General features: G+C 51.5%; 1 protein-coding gene across 3 annotated transcripts in view; it reads left to right on the top strand.

The window, feature by feature from the left end:
• PLEKHO2 (pleckstrin homology domain containing O2) overlaps positions 1-19,496 on the top strand; it is a 25,782-nt gene extending 6,286 nt beyond the window's left edge. For 2 of the 3 annotated variants that reach the window (XM_025038863.1, XM_006920265.2), the window contains exons 2-6: positions 3,939-4,088; positions 8,664-8,780; positions 12,754-12,858; positions 14,173-14,271; positions 16,522-19,496. In XM_025038863.1, coding sequence (XP_024894631.1) covers positions 3,942-4,088; positions 8,664-8,780; positions 12,754-12,858; positions 14,173-14,271; positions 16,522-17,538 — 1,485 coding nt within the window. In that variant the 5' untranslated portion in view covers positions 3,939-3,941 and the 3' untranslated portion in view covers positions 17,539-19,496. Of the gene's footprint in view, positions 1-3,481; positions 3,606-3,938; positions 4,089-8,663; positions 8,781-12,753; positions 12,859-14,172; positions 14,272-16,521 lie in introns of those variants that run through there. The other variant, XM_025038862.1, reaches the window with a different exon arrangement.
• Positions 19,497-26,457: the final 6,961 nt, after the last annotated feature.

Here is a 26,457-nt window from a genome sequence, read left to right as displayed (position 1 = left end):
TATAAAATGAGGAAGGTGGGTGATCCAGAAATGCGATGATATATGTGCAGAAGATTTGAAAACTGCAAATATCAATGCGAGGTATTGCCGCTGGAGTAAGGTTGAAAACCCTGGACCCAGGCTTTCCCATCTTTGCCCTGTTCTCTCAGTCATGCTTTTTCCTGGCTTGGCCTCCAGTGGTTCCAGGCCGCTCAGTTACCCTTTCATATCTAGAGAGAGGCAGGGCAGTGAGTATCCTGTCCGAGGACTGGTTTTGTGACCTTGAGCTAATCTCTGGGTTGGTGCTATGTATCTCCCAACCGGCTGGGGTCTTCTCAAGCAGGGGATGCCCACCTAACTCCCAAACCTGGGACTTCCCTTATTCAGGATCTTTGTTGTCCCTATCAGACTGGAAGTTCCGCCAGTGCTTCCAGTCTCTGATTGCCCCGTCTCATGTCTCTGACATGGTGGGTTCGTAGCAGAGTTTGGTCAGAGCATCACTAGGTTTAGTCAAAGTGCAAAGGTTGTCATAAACTCCCTGTGATGCGAGGTGCCAACAAGTTTTCTTTTGCTGGCCTCTGTCTTCTGTTATGGCCTATGTTGTGGCTTTCCACCTGTTCCCTTCTGGGCGCAGGGTGAAGGTGACCTGGTGCCAAAGGGTGCCTCAGGATTGTCCTACAGTGGTCAGGGGAGGGCCTGAGTGAGGATGGATGGGAGAGGAGGGGGTGAAACAGGAAAAACAGTGGTCAGCTGGTCAACAAGAGGAGAGGATGCTGAGAAACTGGGCTGAGCTGGACAAAACCTCCCCTGTGAGTCCTGCCAAGGGGGAGGGGCCACTTATTAAAATATACTGGGGCAAAGCCAGGCCCCTTGGTGAGAGAGTATCTGAGGAGGGATTGGGCCTGGGCGAAGGGTGGCAGGCAAGTGGGACCTGCAGCCTGGTCTCCCTTCATGTTACTATTGCTATGGCTGATTCCTGATATGGAGACCGTTTCTTGGGCTTTGGTTCATGCCTCCAGCCCCTCACTTGTCACTCCGCCATCCCAAAGTGCCTTCTTGCCTCAGTTTCATCCCAGCCCCATCCTTCCCTAAGGCCCTGGACTTTCTTCTCTAGCTAATCCAGCAATGCTATTCACTGGATACTGCTCTGCTGTATACCCTGAGAGGACAGCGGTCAAAGCACAAGGTTTCAGTTTTGATCACTGGGAGCTTCCAGCTGGCAGGAAGTTTTCACGTGTCAGTGGGTGAGGCAGGCAGGGGGAGTCACAGTGGAGGAGGTTTAGAAAGGGGTATGAGATCCCATGGGATGGTAGGTGGGCCCCTGAAAAGAGAAGGTGAGCTTGGAGCTCAGAAGTGGAAGACCTAGGCAGCAGCTTCAAGCTGTACCATGCCTACCTAGCTGCCTTGTTTAAGAGACGCCAAGAGTCAGTAGGCCTAGGAAGTGGCCAACGGTGCTGCAGTTGCTGACGGAGGGGTGTGATGTGTGAAATGTAGGGATGGGGTTTCCCATTGCCCACTTCTTCCCTTCCAGCCCTGGGCCTGGGCCAGCTTGCAAAGGTCACTGAGGTGATGAGGCCCCTGTGGTTCACACAGCCCATGGGGGAGGATCTGGTGCTTTAGGGAGTGGGGGTTGGATGCATGATAGGATACGAGAGCCTCCCTCTTCTTGTAAAGGGCCCTGAAGTCTCCTCTTCTGGTCAGGGTGGCTCATAACTGGCCTGTAGGCAAGTCTCCCACTTCCTCACCCTCCATCCGGGAAGACCATTTGGGACCATCCCACTTCCCCATTTTTCTTGTCATCTACAAGTTAGGGAGAGAACCTGAAGGGGGCACCTCACATTCCAAAGAGCTCCTAGAACATTGATGCCCAGCAGCTAAGCCTGGAAAGGTCTCGTTCTAAATTCTGAACCAGGCCTAGGGAGAGAGGGTCCTGAGAGTCAGAGGGGATGGCAGTGACGACGGTAACAATAAAGACAGCTACCCTTTACTAACTTTAGGGCAGCGGTCCCCAACTTTTTTGGCACCAAGAACCAGTGCTCCTATGAGAATCTAATGCCTGATGATCTGAGTGGAGCTGAGGCGGTGATGCTAGTGCTGGGAGCGGCTGCACATAAAGATGAAGCTTGGCTCCCTCATCAGCCGCTCACTTCCTGCTGCGCGGCCCGGTTCTTTACAGTCCACGGACCGGTACTGGTCTGCAGCCCAGTGGTTGGGGACTGCTGCTTTAGGATATCCTAGGCACTGCTTTATATGCCATATTTTTATTCAGCAACATTTATTGAGCAGCTACTATGCGCCAGATACTGTGTAGGCACTGAGGATGTAGCAGCAAACAAAACAAAAACCCGTGCCCGAATGTAGTTATATATAAACTTTGCAACTTCTATTAATATCTCCATTTCATAGCTGAAGAAACTGAGGCTTAGAGAGATCAGATGACTTGCCTGTGGTCAGCATGACTTGAGTTTCAAAGCTTAGACTCCCAACTGCCACAGAGTGTGCTGTTCACAGGGGTGGAGGGGCACAGTGAGAACCAAATTAGGGCTCCCCTGCCATAATAGAGAGCAGGAAGGCTGGGCCCTACCTAGCCCCTGACAACTCATTACACTTCCATCTGCCTGGGCTTGTCCTTCCAAAGGCAGCTGTGGCCACAGAGTATCCCCTGGGGAGAGGTGTGCTCCTTCTAACTGGGGCCCCTTTTTGAGCTTTATGTAAATTACAAAGTAGTCAAAATTAGTGCTAATTTCCTTCTAGCATCCTCTAGATTCTGACACGCTCTTGACCCCCTCTCCTCTACCTTCCCCTTCACACTCACTACTGTGGGTACCAGTCACTGAAGCAAAGTGGTAGCAAATCGGGTATATTTTTATTTTCATTTCACAGAATTTCTTGCATACTCATTATGTGTAAAGGAACAGTGCTAGGTGCTGGGAACCAGAAGTGAATCTGACCCCATTTGGTAGGCATACACCTGGCACCCAGCTACCCAAGCAGGTAATAAAGAGGCACAAGATGTCAGTGCCTGGAGGGCAGCTGTATAAGAGAAAGGCTGAGTTTGCCTCCCATTCTAGCCTTTGGTTGAAGGCATAGTCCTTGTAGTCCTTATCAGATAGGATGGCTGCCCCAAAGTCCTGGCCTGAGGTTGGGAGGAGGGCAGAGAAGCCTCCTATTTTGAGGCAGATGCAGGGGCTACAGAGGGGCTTCTTTAGAAGGGTTGGGGTAGAGAGGCAGATTACCACTCTGCCTGCCTGCCTCCTCTTATCCTTCTGATCCTACTTAAATGTCCTTTCCCCTGGGCAGCCTTCCTGGGCTTCTTGCCTGGACCAGGTCCTGCACTGTACTCTCTCACCAACCCCTTCACTGTTTCCTTCATAGCATTTCGCACTTCTTAATGTGTTTGTGTCTGGTGTTTATTTGTCCAGCAACTCCTTCCCATATTTCCCACTCTATGAGGGCAGAGATCCATTATTTTTATTCCTTTTTGTCTGTACTACCACCTGTGACATCATAGGTGCTCAGAACATTTGTTGGTTTGTTGAATGAACACCTTGAAGGCAGAATGGAGGAGCAGGAAGAACTTGGGGTCAGAGACCCAGTTTGAATTCTGGCTCTGCCCCTCCAGCTGTGTGAGTATGGCATGTCATCCCTCTCTGAGCTTCAGTTTGCTGTGACATGTGGATAATGATGCCATTGCCTCGGAGGGTAGTCACATGGGTTAAATGTGTATAAAATGTAACACGATGGCTCAATACAAAGTGGCTGCTGCTATTATTGTTGCTGCTATTATTATCCTTATTTCTAATACTGGATTAAGAATATCTGCCTTGGGGGTTGTGGGGAAGCTCACATGGGATGCTATCAGTAGGTACCCAGAAGAGGGACACATCCCTAGAATGGCTTATGGACTAGGTGGCCCCATGGTGGCAACTCTCATGGCATGTCCTGGTGCTATCTTACAGGGTATGAAGGACGGGGGTGAGAAGCCTCGGGAAGCACGGACGGCAGACAAGGCTGGCTGGATCAAGAAGAGCAGCGGGGGCTTCTTGGGGCTTTGGAAAGATCGCTATCTGCTCCTCTGCCAGGCTCAGCTACTGGTCTATGAGAATGAGGTAAGAACTTGCCTGGCCCTGAAGGTTGGGGTGCTAGTGCAGGAGGCAAAGTGAGGGCAGCCCAAACCAGCAGGAGGATCCCAGAACCAGGACTGGAAGACGTGTTCTACTTTTGCCATGCTGTGTAAACTTGGGTGAGTGCCTGATCGTCTCTGTGTCTCTGCGGCATAAGGATAATACCTCCAGATGCAAGTCTATGGCTCCTGGATAAGGGGCTCTTTGAAGCGTATGTGCACAGGGGGATGTGTGTCTCCTCAGCTGTACACCTACACTGCAACTTCCTGTCCCTGGGCTAGGTTCCACATATGTGAATGTTCCAGAAAACTGAAGCTTGCTCTATTTAGCAGTGAATGTAGAAATAATACTTATATTGCTCATGTGTTTTTGGAGTTCTTACATACCTCTCATATGATGCTCATGACAGTCCCATGAGGGTGATCATCATGTCATGTTTTACAGGGATGGATGCTGAGGCTCAGGATGGCCAAATGACTGTTCAACATTCACCTTTCAGTGAATGACGGAGCCAGGTCTAGAACCAAATCTAGTGCTCTTTCCACCCATCAGTGCTAGCAAGTAAACTCTAAAAGTTACTTTTGGTGGAAGTCCTCTAAAATATGTAGAATATTCTCTACCTTCTTCAACAGAAGACACTGGCCTAAATTGAGTCTTTCCTTGGTGGCTCAGAGGCACTTATCATCAGACTGTTTTGTAATGCCAGACTGTACTTTTCAGCTTTTCTTTCTCTTTTAATATGAAGCTGCCAGTTGCCACTGCTGCTGTCCTTGTGCCTCTCACAGTCCTCACATCTTCCCACTCCAAACTTGTGCCCCTTCTCATTTAAGCAGGCTTGGAACTTGGATAACTGAGGAAACTAAAATTGTGTGTTAAGTAAGAGTTGACAAAGCTCTGGGTGAAAACCTGAGAAGGAAAGGTGCCTTTTACTTGTAAATGATGTTTGTGTTCTGGGGTTGAGGCTATCAGAGGGTCCCTCCACTGAAAATGGGCTATCACTGTATGCCTTTGACAGATGGAATACATGGGGAAGAACTGGCCTGGCAGTGGAAGGGACATCCTGCCTGTTCCCCATCAGCCTCTCTCAGCATTCCTCCTGGTACCTTGGCAAATTTATAATTGTCCTAGGCCAAGAAAGATTGGGCACACAGATCTATGTGTTTAAAGGATTTGCCCTTGAGAAGTACCTTGTTTCTCCTGCCGGAGGCCCAGGCTCATTGAATTGAGGTGTCAGAGAGGCAGCTGGAGGAGGGCAAGGAGATGAATTGCGCAGACAGCCCTCCAGATGTTCTACACCACTGCTGTCCCCAAATGAGGATGTGCTGTGGTGGCAGCAGGGGGATATTTTTATAAATAAAAGGCGTTGTTGCAGCTTCCTCCAGTCCCAGCTGCCTAAGAGTTAGTTGAATGACAGGCCCTCAGCTGTTAGCCTGTCAGGCGCTGCCAGACTTGCCCCGGGCCGCCTCTCCACATCTGGCCACAGCTGGGAAGCAGGGAGGATTTCACATCCTCTAAACACGAAAAATCTAAATTGTGCTTTTAAAAACAAAATCAGTATTAAAAACCCCAGTGCAGCCTCAAGAACTTAGCCCTCAAGGGTGGGGAGCTTGGCCCAGGAGTAGGAATTGAGAAATGCTTATTAGTTCAATTCCTCTTTCTTGATGTAAGAAACTAGGCGAGTGCGAATGCTCTTGGCTGTTTCCTTGCTGTCAGTGAGGCTGATGTTCCAAAAATGCTGCCCCCGCCTAGTGTCTGCTGGTTTATCCGTTTTTCTGAGCTGCAGAAGGGCCAGATGATTCAGCATTTCAGGTCAAGAGGAGACCCAGGTCAGGCAGCCGTGGGGAACTGGGTGGTAGAGACGGGCTGACTTTTCGTCTGGGCCAGTAGTTGTCCAGCTGGGGGAGGCCTGTGCACATGGGACAGGTGCACTGTGCTCTCTGCAATGGGGTGTCCTTTCCCAGGCAGCTTCCTTCCTCTGGATGCCCAGGAGGAGAGGACTTCCTGGGTCTCACTCTGGGCCAGGCATTCAGTCCAGCAAACTGGTCCTATATGTATCCCTCTTGAGGGCTACTAGGGCACAGTAGGCGGAACAGAAAGGAGAGCAGACACTTGCAGCATAGGATAGAGAGAGATGGCCTAGCAGGGATTAGGACTGTTTTTCCCCATGGCAGGGTGTCCTTAGTGCCTAGTCCAGTGCCTGCACCTGGCAGGTGCTTTGCGGATTAGCAACCTCAAAGGAGGGAGGGAGCACCATGGCTTGGGCTCATAGGAGTGGGCAGCAGAGCTTCCTGGACCAGATGGATTTTACTATCTCTTGTGTTGAGTGGAGGAACCGGGAAGGAATTGGAGACTAGGGGGTGGAAAGAGATGTGTGGAGGCAAAAGTGGAAAAGACACCTGATTGAATTTGGATGGGAAAGCTCAGGTCACCCTGGCCATCTGTTCCCTTTTCCTTGAGGTGCTGAAGAGAGGGTAGATCAGTGGTAATCCACTTTAGCTGTATAGTCATCTGCTTTGGAAAATACTGGTGTCCAGACTCCACCCTCTCATCCCCCCAGGGATCCTGATTAGTCTGGGATGTTGCCTGGGCATTGGAGTTTTGAAGGATTCCATGTGCCACCAAAGTTGAGAACCTCTGGTGTAGAACAGAGGTTCTCAAACTTTTGTATATCTCCGAATCACCTGGAGGGCTGTTAAAACTCAGATTGCCAACCCCATTCCCCTAAGCTTATGATTAAGGAGGAATGGAGCTTGAGAATTTGCATTTTTAACAAGTTCTCAGGTGATGCTGCTGCTGCTGCTGGACCAGGTACCATGCTTAGAGAACCACTAGTGTAGAGCACCCTGTTGCTAAGGCACTTACCAAGCCTCTGCCTCTGGCTGGGAGGAATGCGCTGTGATGGGAAGAGCTCTGGCCTGGGAGTCAGAGGATGTGGGTTTGAGTTTGGCCCTACCCCTTATACTTGGGTCTGTGACCCTAGGGCAAATCACTTCACCTCCAGGCCTCATTCTCTTCCTCTGTAAAATGAGGCAAATACTAGCTTTCTTAGGGCGATTGAGAGGCTCAGGAGAATCAGGAAGGTACCTGAGTGCTTGTTGAGTGTCAGTGTTTCTCAGTACAGTAGTCCCTCATTATCCACAGGGGATTGGTTCCAGGATACCTGTGGATACCAAAATTCACAGATGCTCAAGCATCTTATGTAAAGTGACATAGTATTTGGATATAACCTACACACATCCTCTTATATACTTTAAATTATCTCTAGCTTACTTATAATACCTTATACAATGTAAATGCTATGTAAATAGTTGTTAAACTGTATTGTTTAGGGAATGATGACAGGAAAGAAATGTCTGTACATGTTTAGTATGGGAAAAACCCGAAATAAATAATCTAGGTCAGCAACAAGGTAACTTTTTTTCCAAATATTTTTGATTCAAGGTTGGTTGAATCTGTGTATGAGGAATCCTTGGATATGGAGCGCCAACTGTATATGCAGATTATCATGGAGGGAAATTGGGGCATTTCTTCTGCAAATAATTGAGTCACTACCTCCTAGATATTTCACCAAAACTGCAGAGCACTGAGGAGATCCCTGGGTGGGTGCTCTTGCTGGCTGGCTGCATGACTTACAACAGCAAGAGTTGCCTTCACTTGTTGGCCAGTCTCCAGGGCAATGCCCCCCACCCCCCACCCCACCCCAGCACCTGCTGCTACTTGCCTAAAGTCTCTAGGGTGAGACTGTACCACATCTAGGAAGTTGTTCCAGCTGGGTCTTCCTGGAAGAGGAAGCAATTGACCACCATTGATGGAAGAGCTTGTCCTAGGCAGCTTGTTGGAGAGCACTCAGGTGCCAGGGTTGATGAGCAGGAAGGCAGACCAGTCAGCATTCAGGGGTGGCCTAGAAGAGGCTGCCCACTGTCCTGGCCACTGGCCTTTCTAGTGATAAGGCCTCAGGATGACAGCCTTGTGTGTGTGGGGTGCTCTTAAAGGAACCCTTGTCCTCTTCATTGTGCAGGCCATGGAGAGTGGCCTCTCACCCCAAGACAAGGGTCAGCAGAGGAAGATACAGGTGGAGAAGTCAACTCAGGATCACTGTGGTAAAGGCAGGGCATGTAGCCGCAAGCGTGCCTCGTTCATGCTTCCCTCTGTGGTTCTGCCTGGAAAGCCTTTTCTCATTTTGTGACAACTTGCTCCTTCTTCCAGATACCTCTTCCACAGATCTCTGCCTGGCCTCTAGGACTGCATGGACCCTCAGGCACCCTTTTCTAAGCCTCTCCAGCTTCCTCTGTTGCCTCTTTTGACCTTAGGCATATTTGAGTCAGCCCTGCTCCCCACCTTTGGGCTATGAGCCCCATTTCTCATGTGCACGGTGAGCCTTGAGGGTGTCCCTCCAGATAGCGTGGACTTGCTATACCTCATCTTGGTGATTTATTGGCAGCCTGACCAAGTGATGCCCTCACTTGAGTGGGATCAGGGTCTGAGGTGGGGTCTGCGTATTCAAGTGTCTGGGTGCATCTCATTCTCACCACTTCATATCCTTTCTCTCTCCCTCCCCAGGATGAGCAGAAGTGCGTGGAGACAGTGGAGCTGGGCAGCTATGAGAAGTGCCAGGACCTTCGTGCCCTCCTTAAGCGGAAACATCGTTTTATCTTGCTGCGATCCCCAGGGAACAAGGTAGGGCTGTGCCTACTGTGGCCTGACCTCCCTCCAGGCTGGGGTCTGCTTTGGAGGATCACCCCTGGGGGCTCTCTAAGATAGGCTGAGCTTCTAGATGCAGCCTACACATTCTCTGTGGAGTGTTCCCTGAGGCTCAAACCCGGAGCTGCTGCAGGTCGAACCTTTTGCTCGTTTTGTCTCCCCAGCCCCTGGTTGATAGGAGATGTATTTAGAGCTCTGGTGAGAACTCTGCTCCCCTCTCCCCTTCCAGGCTCTGGAGCCTCCTTCCCAGGCTATAGTTGGAAAGTAGCCTTTGGGAGGTGGGGCCCTTGGCCTTCTCCCACACCCTGGACACAGGAGGCCCAGGGATGAGGCCTTCATCCTACCAGGCCTCTGACACTGTGATATAGTCTGGGCCAGAGGGGAAGGTGTGGCCTCCCCTTCATCCCAGGCCTTCCTGGGTGGGCCACCCCTCTACTCTCCATCCTGGACTCAGTGCTCAGAGATGTGCAGCCCCCCAGCTCTCCTCCCCTTGTACTTTCCTTTCTTGGCTGATGCTGGAAAAAGTCTCTTGCCTGAGAAGTTCTTTTCCTGAGACATGCTGTGTGTGCAGATGAAGTTTGCTGTTTGTACCGCGTATCTCTGGCAGGGAGTCTGGGTGGGTGTTGACACATGGCATAGATATCGAGAGGGAGTCAGATTCTAGGCTGGCGTGTACAGCACATCTTGCCAGCTCACGCCCATCTGCAGCTGGGTCACGCCTCATCCCGACCTCTGCATGTCATGTGGAGCCTCCTGGAGTGGCGCTGAGTCAGAGAGCCTGGGGGTTGGGGAGTGGGTCTGGTCTGGGCTTGCTGGAGGCCATTCTGTTTCTTCCTCAGCTTTCAGGGCCAGGAGCCCAGTCCTCTGTGGCTCTGGACCCTGGAGGAGACCATGCTGCTTTACTCACTAACCTTTTGTCCTGCTCTGCACTGGGTGGGAACAAAGAATCAACTGCAAGGCTCTGACCCTGGGATTGGGGGTATGCCCAGGGTGGGGGCAGGTTTGTAGTGTTCATGAGGCTGGGACAAGGTTTCACTTGACATCTGCTGCTTAGGGCTCTTTGAGGAAGAGTGCCATGTTTTGGTCTTTTAGGCATTAGAGCCCTACTCTGTCCTGGAACACTGCTTCCTCTCTAGGGTGATGTATTTGTGTTTGTGTGTTTGAGACGTGCAGAGTTTGTTATGCATGAAGGTCTGCTCCTATATGTCCAGTGTGCATGTGTATATCTCTTTATGTGCAGGTACGTGTTCACCTGGCCATGGTCTGTCTGGGTTTCTGTGTGTCTCTTAGTGAGTTTATGTGGTCATGGGTTGGAGGGGGCCTTGCTTCTCTGTCCTTTGTCCATGCTGTTCTGTGGGCCACCTCCTTTCCCCAGCTCCGAGGATCAGCTGGTGATAGGCTAGGTGGGTTGGGCCCAGCGCAAGGTGAGACATCACTTTTGGAGAGACCTGTTTGTGCAGCTATATTCTCAGCCACTTTGGCCAACACCCTCTTTTCTATCCCCTAATTCTGCTGAGAGTTCAGTTTGGCTTTGGGTGACTCTGGGAACAGGATGATCAGTTAGGGAAATGGGCTGCGGAGCAGTTGGTGGAGAGTACAGGGCAGTGAAAAGATAGCACATCCTGACTCCAGCTCAAGGGCCCTCTGATCTTTGCCACCCCAGGAACTCACACAGAGAGTCGGGGCTCTCCAGAGGGCAAATGTGGGGGACTTCCCAGAGCACAACATCCCCTATATTCTCTCACCCTCCTTTCCTGTCGCCCTGGGTGTTCCCCATCCTCAGTGAGGCTGCCCACTGGCCAAGAGGTCACATGACCCTGGCTGTCTGGTCCTGAAGCCGCCTGTTTTTTTCTTCTAATCAAATAAACAAAGACTCCAGTGTCTTGCATGCCCCTCTCCCCCTGCCTCCTCATCCCTACCATGAGGTCACAGGCAGACTCTGCCAGGAAGCAGGGTGGCCTCTGCTGGGCCTTGCTGCCCTGCTGGTCTCAGACAGCTTGGCCCTTTCCTCTTTCCTCCCTCCTCTCCCCCTCTCACTTTTTCCCTGTCTTTTTGTCCTCCCCCCTTTCCCAGTCCATGTGGCCCTATCCTGTGGTCAGTCCTGTTCGTTCCTAAGGTCCTCACAGGGCCTATGCCCCTGGGACTTCTTGGAAGGACTTGGGGAGGGACCTGTGCAGCCTGTGGCTCTTTGGGACATGGGGTGGGGGTGAGTCAGGAGGAGCAACTTCTTGGTATTCAGCTGGTCCCTGTTCTGAGCACCCTCGTAGGATGCCTGGCTCATTCAGGAGAGGTCACAGGGTTACTAAGGGTGAGGCTGGGTCCCATTTAACTTTGTATTCCTTCTCGTAGGGGAGCCCTTTGGCCAACACACTCCCTTCAGTCTGCCTTACGTGGGCCGACCAATGGGAAAGGCCACAGTTTGAATTGGGTCCAGTGGTCTGTTCTTGTCCCACTGAGGCCCCAAGTAGTGAAGAGACCTATGCAGGGTGCCACTGAGGGTTGGTGGGACTAGAATAGAAACCTGTGATCTTGACACCGGGCCAGTGTCCTTTCTCTGCTCCGTTCTTGCTGCATCTACTGCTAAGTTCAAGTGTATGCTTCTCAAGCTCTCTGGGATGCTAAATCCTACACCAGGCAGGGGCCCCGCCAACTCCAGGCCTATGAGTAGGAGTAGCAGCTGAACTCAGAGGGGCTGGCCCTGGTCCGCCTTTCTCACAGCCCTGTCACAGGGTTGGGTGGGCCCTTGAAGAGCCTGGATACAACGCTGTCCCTTCCTGAGCCCCTGGCAGCCCTGATGGCTGGGCTAAGAGGCAGTTGCCAAGGTGCCCTGGGGTTTCTGACTTAACTGCAGATCTGCTGCCAGGATCGAATTTACCCCGGTCATGCAAATGAGCATTTGGTTGTGCCTGGCATGAGGAGGTGGGTGGGACCCAGGGCCCTGTGTGGGGAGAAGCAGGAGGGAGGCAGCCAGGAGGAAGTTATATAATGAGGATGCTGAGGGGGCCAGGCGGACTGCGGTGTTACATAACTGAGAGGGGCGGGAGGGAAGGTGCTATCTAACACCGGGGCGGGGGATGGGCAGGCTGGCGACCTGCTGGACAAAGAACTAGGGCATCTTGAGGTCAGAGAGTGGGCAGCAGCCCAAATACAGGGCAAAGGAAGGAACTTCGGGCCAGTTCATTCATTTATTGGCTCATTCATTCAGTTACCATTTATCGAATACCTACTATATGGCATGCCCTGGCTTTAGTCAGGTTGAATTCCCTCAGCATTGCTTTGTGGTAGGCAGTGTTATCCCTTTTTCCAGATGAGGAAACTGGGGCTCTTTCGTCCAGAAGAAAGGCCAGGGTGATAATTCCCACTACTGAGCACTCACTCTGTGCCTAGCTTAATTCAACACTTTAGATCCATCAGTGATCTTCACAGCTCCATGAGGCAGGTTATGTGGTGTTTTCCTTTTACAGATGAGGAAACTGAGGCTCAAGGTCTTCCAGCTGTAAGTGGAAGAGCCTGGATACAACGCTGTCCCTTCCTGAGCCCCTGGCAGCCCTGATGGCTGGGCTAAGAGGCAGTTAGTTGCCCCTCAGCATCCTCATTATATAACCTCTGTCCAGATCAGAGGTCTTAGGAGACTGAGATTACTCCTACTTTACAGAGAAAACTGGAGCCCAAAGATCAGGCAGCTGGCCTAGGGCAGTCAGTCACATGGGGCAAGACCAGATCTGGGCTCTTTCCATGGGGCAAGGCTGATTCTAATCCAAATCTCTGGCAACGGCACATAGGGGAGGAGCACCTTCCTTCTGGACCTTCCCCTCCCTGCCTGGTGTCAGACCTCTTGTGGGGGTCGTTTTGATTTTCAACTTTGGGATCTGGGTGGGAAGCTTCCTTAAGACCCCAAATGCAAACCCGTTTAAACATCTGCCATCCACCCTATCCATGCTCCCTGCAGGTCAGTAACATCAAATTCCAAGCACCCAGCGGGGAGGAGAAGGAATCCTGGATCAAAGCCCTCAATGAAGGGATCAACCGAGGCAAGAACAAGGCATTTGATGAGGTGCGATGCAGTCCTGCAGATGGCTCTGTGTCTCTTTCTCACTGTGTGTGTGATCTCAGAGAAGACCCTGCCCCACCACACCCCAGATAAGCCCTTGATTATGTCACTGCTACAAACTTTGGGTCATCTGCTGTCGCCTCATTAAATCCTCACAACTAGGTAGTAGTGTTCCCATTTTACAGATGAAGAAACTGAGGTATAAGGAAATTAAGTGAATTTACTTTAGATAAAAACATGCATAAAGCGGTAGAGTAGAGAATTTAACTGATTGCAGCCATGCATCCTTTCCAACTGGAAACAGCAGGTAGGCCTAGATCAGAGAGGTCTGGGGGGTGAGTTGAGAGTCAGAAAGCTCATTTTTCAGTTTGGCTATGAAGTCCAGGCCAGTCTGGCTCTAACCTGGGCCTCCCTATCTGTCTGCAATGGCCACTCAGTTGCCAGTACTGTAGTGGTGATGGTGGCAACAGCAGCCATGATCAGGCTTGAGGCAATCAGGATGTCCCCTGTGGCAAATCTCCTATAGAAGATTGTCTTTGACTCAAAACTAATTGGGCTAAAATGGACCTAGGGGCCACCTGGGATGGCCTTTGGATTGCAGAAGTCTGAGACCCAAGGGGAGCGAATCTTCCCAAGGCCCCTGACTCAAAGCCATGGCTCCTATGTTGTGTCTTAGGTGACAGTCATGTTTGACCCTTCACTAGCTGGGGAAAGTGCCCCCATTTTGTGGGACAGCAGTGATGAGACATATTATGGGTATTGTGAATCTTTGCTTTGTGGTTTCTTGGGCTATTACTCACCCTTACCCTCATCTCCCTCCTTTCCTTATCCTGAGAACAGAGATACTACTCTCCAGATCCCCTGACCCAAAGGGGCAGAGGCCTTGCTCTTTCCAGGCATATCCCCAGGGGTCCTGGGAGAGTGACAGGGGTTAGGACAAGGCCCGTTCTGGAAGCAGGTACCAGGAGATTATGGGCCATCTTCTCCCCCGCCTCCAACTAAGCCCAACTAAGTCACAGTAGGCTGAGGAGCAAAGGGCTGATAGCCTATATTCAGGCATGAAGACTGAGGCAAAGAGGGCAGCTGCAGAAAAAGGGAGAGCCTCAGACTGCAGGCAGATGACAAAGGCAGTGTAGAGGTCATGAGAAGAACAGGTCTGGACATGGGGAGATGCTTCAAAGAGAGAGGTAGCGACAGGGTGCTCGACCCTGTGAAGTGAGTATGCGGGTGCAGACCCTGACTTTGAGCTAACGCCTGAGCATTTCTTCTTCCCCCCAAAGCCTGATGGGGACTGACCTGGTTCCTTCTCCTTCCCAGGTAAAGGTGGACAAGAGCTGTGCCCTGGAGCATGTGACACGGGACCGGGTGCGTGGGGGCCAGCGGCGCCGGCCACCTACAAGAGTCCATCTGAAGGAGGTAAGACTTTACCCCAGCTAGTACAGGTGGGAGGTCAGTTGAACCTGGGACCCAGCACTTTAGGATGGTAACCAGGCTTAGAGACCCCTTTTCCTGGAGGACTTCTGGAGCTGGGGCTTCTCAAGTGTTTTGCGGGGAGCTGTGTGTAAAGGCACACGTGTTAGATGTGTTCAGGGTATAGATGCACCTGCTGTGCTTGTTGAGTCCACACACTGGCCTTAGCCAGAATTGGTGCTTGAAGGAAACTGAGACCCTGAGATTACTCCTTGCCTCTCAGAGCTCAGCTTCCAGCTGGAGAAAAGACGTGCTCCAAGTAGAGCTATGTCTAAGTTTTGTACTGCGGGATCTGGGAGGCCAGGGCAAGAGGGACCCCAGAAGACCCACTGGTGCTTGAGCTGACCCTTGAAGGAAGTGAACGGTTTCAACTGGCAGATGTGATGTGAAGGAGATGCCTGGTAGAGGTAATGATGTGAGCTGAGGCATGAGGCAGGAGAGTTCAAGGTATGCCGAGTCCCTTTGACTGAGAGATGTGTCAGGGAAGGTGGGGTTGGGCGAAGGAAATTGTGGAGGCCTTGAATGCCAGAACTGGGGACAGGATGGAGTGGAGGAGGGTGTGTTCCAGAGATCAGTTTGAGGTCCAGGGAAGAGTGGTTTGGTTAGAGGGAGGAAAAAGCCGGGGACCAAGAAAAAGAGGAAGAAGCAGGGCCTCCATACTCCCAGAGGGGTTGTAAAGGGAGAGGCCAGTAGGAGAGAGACTGGGAAACAAGAGTCACCTGGGCTTGTGACTGAATATGGGTCTGGGAGAGGTGGACTGAACAGAGGGACGGTTGTCAGAAATGCCCCCAAGACTGGAGGCTGAGCAAATAGAGGCCCTGGGCACAGGGGATTTAGGAGAAGGTATGGGCAAGGGGAGGGGTAAAGGAGGAGCTTCCTTTCAGACTGGTGTTGCTGATGGGGGCAGACGGTGAGTGGAAAGAGGTCTTGGAGGCCAGGAAAGAACCTCAGCAAATGCTAACATTTGGGGACCGGGGTGGCAGTAGGAAGCTAAAGAAGAGGAGGCCAGAGAGATGAGTGGCACATCTGGGGAGAGAAGGGTACAGGACTTGAGGGTCGTCAGCCAGGTTGGCAGCCAGTCACAAGGGCAGGACTGAGAAAAAGGCAGGTGGTGACATTTACAGCATATTTTCTCAGAGGAGTCAGTTAAGGGTTGACATGGGAATACAAAGCTAGGGATGCTGGGCTGGGGGTACCATGGGAGGGAAGAAAAGGAAGGGAGGGGGACAAGGTTATTAGAGACTTTGTTTTGAGGTGAGGCAGCCTGTTCACGTCTCAGCTGAAGGAAGAAAGCCTGTAGAGGGAGCGACTGAAACAGCTAGAGAGAAAAGGAATGCCTGCGGTGAGAGGTCAAGGAGATGCTGGGGGCGGGCCAGCCTTTGAGGGGAGACCCTTGGAGAAGAATTCTGGGAGGCCCTCTCATCCCATGTGTCCACCTGTGCACATGTAAAAGGGAGTGAGGGTCCTAGCCAGGACTCCCACCATCAAAGGGATCTTGGGAGAGGCCTACTGCCCAGCCCTGCTCCAGGGTCTCCGAGGCTCCCTGGGAGGGTCTCCATGACTATGTAGCTGCAGGGTGTCCCTATGAGTCCCTGGGGCTAGGTTGGTATCAGCTGTCAGCTTGGCGCAGCTGTTCCCCTCTGGCAGTCAGCTGTGGTCTGGGGCCACATCTGACGGTGCGAGGAGAGTGGGCACAGGCTGCTGAGCAGCTGGGCAGGCAAGGACTGGAGAGGTCTAGGCCAGAGGGCTAGGTGTGAGGCTGGCGGACCGGATAGGTCTCTAGGGAGGGGAAGCAGAAGTGAGTGCAAGACAACTCTGGAGACCTATATTTGAGTCCTAGTCCTGTTGCCTATTGGCTGTGGAAACTCTGGGTGGGTGGTTGCAGAGAAAGGACACTAGCAAGGCCACACAGCCAGGAAGGGGTCAGGAACAGGGCCTGCTGCCCAAGCCAGTACAGTTGTCATTAAAAAGAGCAGAAGAAGCAGACTGGGGCACCAAGAAGACACCCTGGCTCAGATTTCCTGGCCTACGATCATAGGAGTGAGGGAGAGGAGAGGATTCATCAGAGGGTGTGGAGAGTGGGGGACTGGGGACCTGGGCAGCCTGGATGGGAGGGCTTTAGTACCCTTGTCGGTGGGCACGTCAGACCCAAAGGCCAGTCATCCAAGGTGACACCCATATGCTGCCCCCCACCAGGTAGCCAACGCAGCTTCTGACGGGCTTTCGCGCCTGGACCTTGATGTTCTGGACAGTGGGCCTCCAGTTTTTGCTCCCAGCAATGATGTCAATGCAGCCCAACCCCGGGAGGCACTCCGGCCCCCCATGCCTCCTACCAAGACTTCCCCAGCACCTGAGATGACCAGCCTTGGTGACAAAGCGGAAACCCCGGCAGGGGAGAGAGCCCCAACCCCTATCTCAGCAAGCTCTGAGGCCCACCCTGAGAGCCAAGAGGACTCAGAGACTGCAGTGAAGAAGGACAGTGGCTCTGAGCAGCCCCCTAACAGAGTCCTGCCTGACAAACTGAAGGTGAGCTGGGAGAACCCCAGCCCTGAGGAGCCCCCTGACCCTGAAAGTGCAGAACCACCCCAGGTACCCTCTTCTGAGACTTCTGAGGCTGCACCCAAGGAGGATAGGAAACCCCCTACACCCCCGCCTAAGATCTTATCGGAGAAACTGAGAGCCTCCATGGGTGAGATGGAGGCTTTGGGGCCAGTCCAGAGTCCTGGGGCCTCTGAGACCTCTGCCCCAGGCCCAGCACAGGTCTCAGTGAATGGTGTGGATGACAGTCCTGAGCCTGTCAAGCCATCTGAAGCCTTGGGCACCCCAGGAACTCCCCCAAAGAATGCAACAACGTCCACAGCATTGCCCCCCAGGGACCAGCCACCTCAGTTCCATCCCCGCTGCTCTTCCATGGGGGACCTGCTTGGGGAAGGCCCCCGGCGTCCATGGAAGCCTGGGGAACGGCTGTACCGGGCCCATCTGGAGGTGAAGGTGGCCTCACAGCAGACGGAGAAACTGTTGAACAAGGTGCTGGGCAATGAGCCGGCCCCTGTGAATGCTGAGACATTGCTCAGCCAGGCTGTGGAGCAGCTGAGGCAGGCCACCCAGGTCCTACAGGAAATCCGAGATCTGGGAGAGCTGAGCCAGGAAGCACCTGGGCTACAAGAGAAGCAGAAGGAACTGGTGACCCTCTATAGGAGAAGTGCACCCTAGGGCCTGCTGGGCCAGGGCACTGTCCCTCCTAGCTGGCCCAGTTTCATCAAAACTTTGCCGAGAAATATACTTCTGCTCAGTCTGTCAAAGAGCCATTGGGCATGTCAGGGTTTGGCCAGGACCTATAGAGACTCCTGGTATCCTTCTTGCCCTGCCTTGGCCAGTGATGCCAGGTGCCATCCAGGGTTACTATCTGGCTATCTGGGCTGGCCTCCAGGCTCTGGCTTGGGCTGGGAGCACCTACTCAGAACCTCTGTGTTTACACAGTTGTTCCAAACTGCCCCAGGGCTTTGGCACAGTCCTAGGAGTTCTGGGGTAGCATCACCTCTGCTTCTCACCCTAGTAGTTTACATTCCTGACTTCTAAATAGAGCACAGCTGAGTTCCCCACAGCCTCCATGTCCAGACCTCCCCAGGCAGAGAGCCTCATGGCAAAGGCAACTTCAAGCTGTAACCAGCCCTACCACCCATCTATTCCGAGTAGCTGCTGAGACTATGGGTCCAGGCTGTGGGTTCATCCTTCAGCAAGGGAGACCTGGAAGCCAGCTAGGGCCTCTGAAGGCAAGTGGGAGACATTTGTCAGAAAGCCATTTGCTGTGTGCTCCTTCTCTGGGCCTGTCCTATTCTGCAGGCCTTCCCCTCTGGTGAATTGTGACCAGAGGACTCCGGGGTGGAAGAGGAACTCGCAGTGTCTCCTACTCTAGTCCTGCCTCTGAACCAGCTTGTGACCAGCCTTGCACATTCTTATAGAGGTGAACCCCAGAATAGCCCCGACATCAACATCAGAAAATCCTGCATGTAATTCATTATAAATCAACATTCAGAAGAGAAGCCGCCCCAACTTCCGTGCCTCCCCAGATGGAATTTATATCTGGGTCTCTGCGGTTCCTCCTCAACCCAAACAGGTCCAATATCCCAGTCATTTCTTCTAATGCTGAAGGGTATGTTGGGGCCTGAAACCACTTCCCTCTCCTGTCTTCCCCGCACCCCTTTGGCTCAGGCCCTAGAAGGACCGCTCCTCCTGAACTTCCTAGTGGAAGGTGCATTTTCTCCTGGCCCGTGCCTGCACCCTGAGCCTCTCCCTAGGGCACCTCCCTCCACCCCCACCCCCATCATCCCTGGCTCTGGGAGCACATCCGGTCTTCATCCTGCTGCAGCAACTGGACTGAGGGTGGTGCCTGTAGGTGCAGAGGCCCTGCGGGTTGCAGCCACTCTTCCTGGGACCTATGGGAGGGGGAGAAGCTCCTGAAAGGCCTGTTCAGGGGGTTTCTGCATGTGCACTTTTGTTTACTGAAAGAGGAGAGGGTGGGTCACAGCCGTGTGCCCTGGTCTTTTTGCCCCACTGCCCCACATCCAGCCACCAGTCGTGCCCACTGAGGCCTGCCAGCGCAGGCCAATGCCTTCTTTACTGTACTTCTGCTTTGTTCTTGAGAGTAATAGCTAGGGATCAGGAGGGGCCGGGGTGGGGATGAGCAGCAATGTCATGGCTCGTGAGCCCCCATGGGCTTCCCCAAACCACACTCCTTGGATAAACTAGGCTCCCATACCACAGTCTGCCTGTTCATCTGTGTCCAGTATGAGAGCAAGGATGTCATCGGGTGCCCATAGTCACGTGGCCCCCTGCCATCTTCCTTTGGGGAACAGCTTTCCCCCACCAGCAGCCTGGGCTGTCTGGAGCTTTAGCCAAGTCACCTGCTTCCAGGGACTAGAGCCTCCTTTTCCTCTAAGTGTTACCAGGCTGAGCGGGTAGCTCTGGGGCCACCTCAGTGGCCTAATGCCATTGGTTCCTATGGGGTCACCATGCCTTGGCAGCCTGGGTCCCTGGGGGAAGCCAGCTTTCAGGGGAGGGAGAAGAGGATGGTGCTACCTTGCCTGTCTCCTGGAGGAAGATGGCATTCCATGTCTTCTGCTTATGAAGCGCCTTTCTTGAAGTTTGGCAATAAATCCCTTTTTATGGAACTTTTCTGCTGCAAGCCTGTTTGTTGGTGTGGGACCAGCTCCAGGGCTGACCTTAGGGAAGCAGAAGGTGGGCGGATAATCAGTGGCCTCACTGGCCCGCCAAACCCCGTTCTAGGGCATCCTTCCCATGGGCTGGGCTGAGGCATGGCCCTCCCTCAATGCTCCATCTTTGCTAAACTCAACCAGGCCCCCAATTTCATCCACACATGCATTTTTATAGGCTGGCAGCTACGTGTCATAAAGAACAATGCTTTTCAATTTTTAAAAGCTTTATTTGGAAGTAATTTCAAACAGAAGAGTTGTGAGAATTAGAATAGCACAGAGAACACTCTATTGGTTTATCTTTTGAGTGCTTTTTCTCTCCAACATAAACACAAGTTTTTTTCTGAATCATTGGAGAGTTAGTTGTCATGGCTCCTTACCCCTGAATACTTCACTGTATAGTTCCTAAAAATAAGTATGTTCTCTTATGTAACCATAGTACAGTTGTCAATTTCAGTATTTTTTAACACTGATATGATAGTTATTGTTCATATTCCAATTTTGTCATTTGACCTAATGATATTATTTATATTTCTCCTTCAGTGTAGGGTCAGATATTACATGTCTCTTTTGTCTCTTAATCTAAAATGTTTCTGCAGCCTGCATTTATCTTTCATGATATGAACATTTTTGAAGAATACGGTCTCTCCTTCCCCTCCCCCCCTTTAAATAGAACATTCCTCACTTGGGTTTGTCTGAAGTTTCCTCATAATTAGATTGAGGTTATGGATTCTCAGCCAGAAAACTGCATAGGTGCTACTAGGGCCTTCTCAGGGCACCACATCTGGAGACACATGCCTCCATTTGCCTGTCATTGATGATGTTGCTACCTGGTCAAGGTGTCTGATTTCTCTACCGTAGAGTTATGACTTTTCTCTTGTAACTAATAAACAATCTGGAAGATATTTTAACGCCATGCACAAATATGTTGCTCCTCATCAAAATTTCTCCCTAGATTTAGTCTCCATTGATGATTCTTGCCTGCACACGTGTTTCTTATGATGGTTCAAAGTGATTCCAGCTGTTATTTCAACCTCAGCACCTGGTCCTGATTAGGGATGAGCCTGCAACCTACCTTATGCCCATGGCACCCCTACTATATCTCGGCAGAACCCCAGGGCTTCACTGAGCATTCTTTGGCAGCCCCCAGGCCAGTAGACAGAGATCCAAGTCAAGCTGCCAATGTTCGAGTCCCACCCAGGGACCTCGGTGAGTCTTGGCATCAGTGGGCCTCAGTTTCCTCACCCATGAAAGGGGAATTGCAGTCCTCTCCACTCCCCCAATGTGCAAAAGCACCACAAAGGCTCCCCAAAGCCTGGATCCCATCCTCTGAGGGCTGCTGGACAGGCCTGGTGGCCAACATAACAGGAAGCACCTGACCCAGGGCCTATCAACTGAGGGTCATCAGGCCCATGACCCTTGTGTCCCTCCTGAATTCCCCTTCCACTGGCTTGACATGTGACAACCATACTGAGTGAGTGGCCTGCAGAAGCTGGGGTCCCCAGGCAAATCACTTCACCTTCACAGGCCCCTTATCTTTGAGGAAGAACCAAGGTAAGGGAGAGAAGTCTCTTTACTTATAAGAGTGTCCCCGCCACCCTGGCCCAGAAACCAGGTCCTCTCTGGAGGGCTGCATTAATGGGTGCAGCTACTGGGAAGGTGTCAGTGGCCAGCCACAAGGCTGAGGAAGGATGTGGTGAGAACTTTCTTTCTCTCTGGTCCTGGGGGCTGGAGGCCTGTATAGAAAAAGGAGTCTTGCTTTTGAATACATGCTGCAATCTCTCAGTGGCCTGAAGTTCTGTGGGTAGTTACAGTGGACGGACCTAGGATGGAGCAGGGAAGGGGCATCTAGATTGCCTCTCTCTCTGCCTCACCTGAGCCTGGGACCTGCGACTCCCCATGTCTTTCTGGAGTCACCATGTTTTGTGCCCTCTTTCAAGTCCTGTCTTCCTGCCTCCCTCCTCGCTCCATGAGACATGTCATGAAAAGGCTATGTAAACTCACTCGAGTGGAGGTTTCTCTGATGTTATGAGGGAGGCTCTGTGGGGGAGCATGGAGGGTAGAAAGATGATGGTGGGGATTCTTCCCTATTCTCATAATTTTATTAAAGGAGCAAAGTTCCTAGAGGAAGTAGCAGGGTTATAAGTAGAAAAACCACGACTTTAGATTTAGAGGCAGCCACATCTAGATTCAAACTTCAGCCCTGAATGAGTGACCTTAGGCAAACCGTGCCTCAGTTTTTCCCATCTGTAAAATGGGCTAATTCTTTTCTTCACAGGATTGTTGTGGAACACTTAGCCCATGGACTGCCTCATAGAAAACGTTTAATATACCCCAGCCTCACAGAGCATCTACTATTTGGCAGGCCTAAATTTGTGTCTCATTGTCACCGCAGTGGCCTCGGGAGGAAGATGTATTTACTTACACTCCATTTGCAGATTAGAAAACTGAGGCTTAAACAATTTGCCTAGGAGACCACAAGTTGGTATCAGGACCTAGGATCTGACCCTCTAGGGTCCTGGCCTGGGGCCACGATCAACTGTTTCCTGCTTTTTCTCTGGAGAGTCTGTGACCTCAGATGGAAGCTCAGCCCTGGGGACTTCTGGCAAGCTTGGGGTATCCCCACCTTTCCTGGTGCCTGGAGGATACCAGGAAGCTTGTCTGGCTCTCTACCAGCCAGCTGTGGCCCAAGGGCAGGCCCTTCCCTTATAAGGACAACAACTCAACTGTGATGAAACTTCTCTGCTGCCCAGCTGGGTGGGCGGAGGAAGGGAAATGACAGGCTCCAACAGCTACAGCTAAGAGCTTGAACCTCCACAGGAACTCACCCACAAACCTCCCCTCTCCTCTTCCTGTACTGTGCTGCGCTGAGCACCGAGCGGGGTTTTCCAGAGGGTCTCACTGACAGGAGAGAGAGGAGGAACCAAAGCCTGGGAGGTGGCCCATGGAAGGGCAGTCTGGACTCCCAGTGTAGGCCTATCTAGCCCCAGCTCCCGCCCTCAGACTAGTTAGGGTCATCCAAGGGCCTGGTGAGGAAGCAAGAGGAGGCTCTTGGACAAGTCCTCTCTTTCTCTCCCTTTGGACTTCTAGGATCAAGTCATAAAGAAATGGGGGTGTGGATGGGGCTGGTGGGCTGGTGTATTACCCTATACTCCCATTCCTGTGTCTCTAGTATACTGCCCTCCCCAACAATAGTCACCAGCCCACTATCCATCTGAGAAACTAATCACGGAATCACAGGATATCAGCACTGATAAGAATCTTTAAGACCATCTAGTCCCTCCTGCTGGTTTTAGAGAGGAGGAAGTAACAGCTCAGAGGACCTGAACTTGCCCCAAAATAAAACTATATATATAAACCCTATACATATATATAACTATATATGTAAATCATACATAAATTATATGTTATACATAATAAATTATATGTAATCATTATATCTATATATAATTTATATATAAAATAAATTATACATATAAATAAATAAATTTTGGGGCTTTTCCTTGGTTTCTTATTAAAAGTTCCTTTTTAAGAAATCCTAACTTGTTAGCTGAATAAAAGGACAAAGAGGTTTTCCACACCCAGTTAGCTCTGGGTGTTCCCTGGAGACCATGTCTGGGGAGTCTAGGGTAGGGCCATTTCCCAAGGGAGAACCAAATGTGGCAGATGGACAGTCAGGCTCCAGTACTGCTCTGCTCAAGCTGCGTGACCTGAAACAGCTGCTCAGACTCTCTGAATCTCTGTCTCAGGTCTCCAGGCAAGGTGATTTTGAGGATAAAATGAGATCATTAGGATAAAACATCTAGCTCAGAAATTGGCACAATAGTAGGGGCTTAGTAAATGGGTAACAATGTTGTGTTCTGGGCACCTATTCTGTGTCAACCTGACCTTCCCATGGATTCCAAATATAATACAATGGGATCCCTCCCCAGGTTGCCCAGTGCCAGTCAGGGAGACAGCCTCCCTGACTTCATCTGGAACATAACAGCTCAGAGGACCTGAACTTGCCCCACCGTGAATGTGGTGAGATGAGCCCTGAGTTAGATGTGCAAGTTCAGCAGCAGCACAGAACAGGGATCAACAAGCTGCTTTTCCTGGGAAAACAAGGCAAGGCCTTGTGGAGAAGGGAATCTTTGCCTGGGCCTTGAAGGAGGAGTAAGAGTTTACCAAGCAGAGGAGTTGGGAAGGGCATTTGAGACAGAGGGAACAGCATGTACAAAAACAGAATCACCGTGTGTTAGAGCTGTGGCAAATTCTTTGTGTCATATCCTGTAGGAGGAGGTGCCGAGGGAGGGGTGAGGGCCTAGGAGATGAGGTGGCAGAAGGCAGGAGGTCGTGATGTTTACCTAGAAAGCTCGCATTTTATCCTTGAGACCAAGGGGAGTCATGGAAGAGTTTTAAAGTGGACAGGGCAGGCCATGGGGTGAAGACTGGAGGCAGTGACACCAGTTAGGAGGTGGTTGTAATGGACCAGGTGTGGAGTAGTGAGGGCCTGAGCTGGGACAGTAACTTTGGAGGCGGAGTGGAGGAGTAGATTCTTTTTAGGAGGCAGAATGGGAGATTTGGGGTTTTATGGAAGTGAGAGAGATAGCGTGAGAGGAAAGGAAATCAAAAGTAACTTACAGGATGCTGGAGGTGTGGAGGTGTCCTTTCTTGAGATGAGAAGCACTTCGGAAGAGGCAGGTTGGGGAGACATCGGCAACTCTATGGAGGGTTCTGGTGAACTGTCAGAATTAGGTTGGGGAAAATCTGAAGGTCATCGGCATCTAGATGGTGGGTGATTGCAGCTACAAGCATGGCAGAGTTGTATCTTACGTGTTACTTAGGATTAGATTTACTGTGATTGACAAAAGGCCATGAGGTCAGGGGACTTCGTCAAAGGCTAAAATCTGGGCTCTGGGGGAGATAGGCCAAGAGAACAATGACACAAGTTCATTTCTCTCTCATATATGTTAAGTCCGACGGTGGAGCCATTTCTACCATGGCAGCTCCCTGGTCATCTCAGACCCAGCCTCTTTCTCTCTTACTACTCTGTCGTCTTAGCTCTTGACACTCACTTCATGACCCATGAGCAGCTTGGTTCCAGTCACCACGCTTGTATTCTAACCAATGGGAAGGGAGAAGGGATCATAAGGACACACACAGGGCCACGCCTGGCTGCAAGGGTGATCTTGCAGCTCCTCGATCTCTTATCCTGGTGACTATGTTCCAGATGAAAATCTAAAGTCTTATTACCTAAGAAGAAGGGAAGAATGGATCTAGAACAGTGTTTTTCAACAGGGGGCCGTATTGCCCTCCAGGGGACATGTGGCAATGTCTGGAAATATTTTCATTTGTCACAACTGGGAGGAGTGCCACAGGCATCTAGTGGGTGGAGGCCAGAGACACTGCTAAATATCATACAGTGCACAGGACGGCACCCCACACAACTTGCCCAAAATGTCAGTGGTGCTGAGATTGAGAAACCCTGACCTAGATGGACAATTTAGAGTCCCATCGCTGTAACCAGGAGAACATGCAGAGTAAGTGAACAAGTCACTTGTGGGCATGTAAGACACCTGTCCCTAGCAGGCCACAATGTCAAGGGAGTTTACCAGCTCAGACCGAGGCACTGGAGTTTTGTTAGATTTGCCCCAGCTTGGAGGGGCTCCTGCCCTCATACAAAAGCAAACGGGCTTTGTTTATGTCTTTTTGTTTTATTCATTTCTTGATGTTGGTCTCCGAAGCACAGATTCCCAGGCTGGACACTCAGAGAAGGGGCTTGATTAAGATGTGGGCATTTCTTTGCCTACCAACCACCTCCTTGCCTCTTGTGGGGGAAGAAGCCGCATAGTCTGGGCAGCCAGGGCCAGTCTCTGGTTCAGTCCCTCACAGTATGACCCAACCAGGACCCTCGCCTCAAGCCTCCTGGCCATAAACCAGGCTGGGTGCCCAAGGTGGCCCTGAACCCTCAGAGATGTCAGTTTGGCTTTGCTGGCTTCGCCCACAGCCCTGAACCAGGTCTTTCTGCACTTCCTCCCTCCCAGGCAGCCTTCCAGCCAAGTCAGCGTTTCTGAGCCCCTCCCACCTTCATTTCCTTCCAGGCCTGTGGCCTTAGTTCTGAAGAGAAGCGGGCCTGCCCCAGCTGGGGCTAGTGCCAGGCCATGCTGAGGCTAAGGCCTGTGGGTCCCCAGAGTCCCCAGGATGTGATGTGGCCAAGAATGTGCCTGTCAGTAGGATGGGGAGTTTGTGAACAACTCTGCCTCTGGGAAGGGCTGAGGAGAGGAATAGCCCCCCCAACCCTTTTGAACTGTCTGGGGTCCCTGCCGTGGGTGAGTAAAGGTCTTCCCAGGCCAAATAGATTCCCCACTTACTTTTCTCAGGCGGTTAAAAGGCCCTCCGAAAGGTACTGGCCTCAGAATCACCCATTGGGCCAGGGCCTGGGCCAGAGTCAGTCCCTGCAGTGAGTCTGGGAGGAATGGTATCAGTGAGTTCAGGAAAGGTTAACTCCTGTCTTCTAACCCGTTTCTGGAGGCCCAGAGGGACCCTGGAATTGTTCAGCATTTTCAAATATCCAAGTTCTTCAACAGGACTAGGCAGTGGATTGGGTTGGTGGCACAGACCTTCTGGCCCTGTGACCTCTGACAAATTGCCTAACTTCTCTGATCCTCAGTTTCTTTACCTGTTCAGTGAGGAGAATAATGCCCACCAAAGAGTTATGAGCACTAAAGAGAGTCATGCATGTGAAACGTCTGGACAGTGCCTGCCTGGCCCATGGGAGGTACCCAGGACACCGCAGCTGTCATTGTCATTGTATTAGCATCTTGTTTTTCAGGAAAGCCTTTTTTTTCCTTTCTCTTTCTCTTTCTTTCTTTCTTTCTTTCTTTCTTTCTTTCTTTCTTTCTTTCTTTCTTTCTTTCTTTCTTTCTTTCTTTCTTTC

Source organism: Pteropus alecto, unplaced genomic scaffold (genome assembly GCF_000325575.1).
Source record: "Pteropus alecto unplaced genomic scaffold, ASM32557v1 scaffold86, whole genome shotgun sequence".
NCBI classification, from domain to species: domain Eukaryota; kingdom Metazoa; phylum Chordata; class Mammalia; order Chiroptera; family Pteropodidae; genus Pteropus; species Pteropus alecto.
Note: the sequence above shows the minus strand (reverse complement) of the source record. Positions and strands in the feature narration are given on the sequence as shown.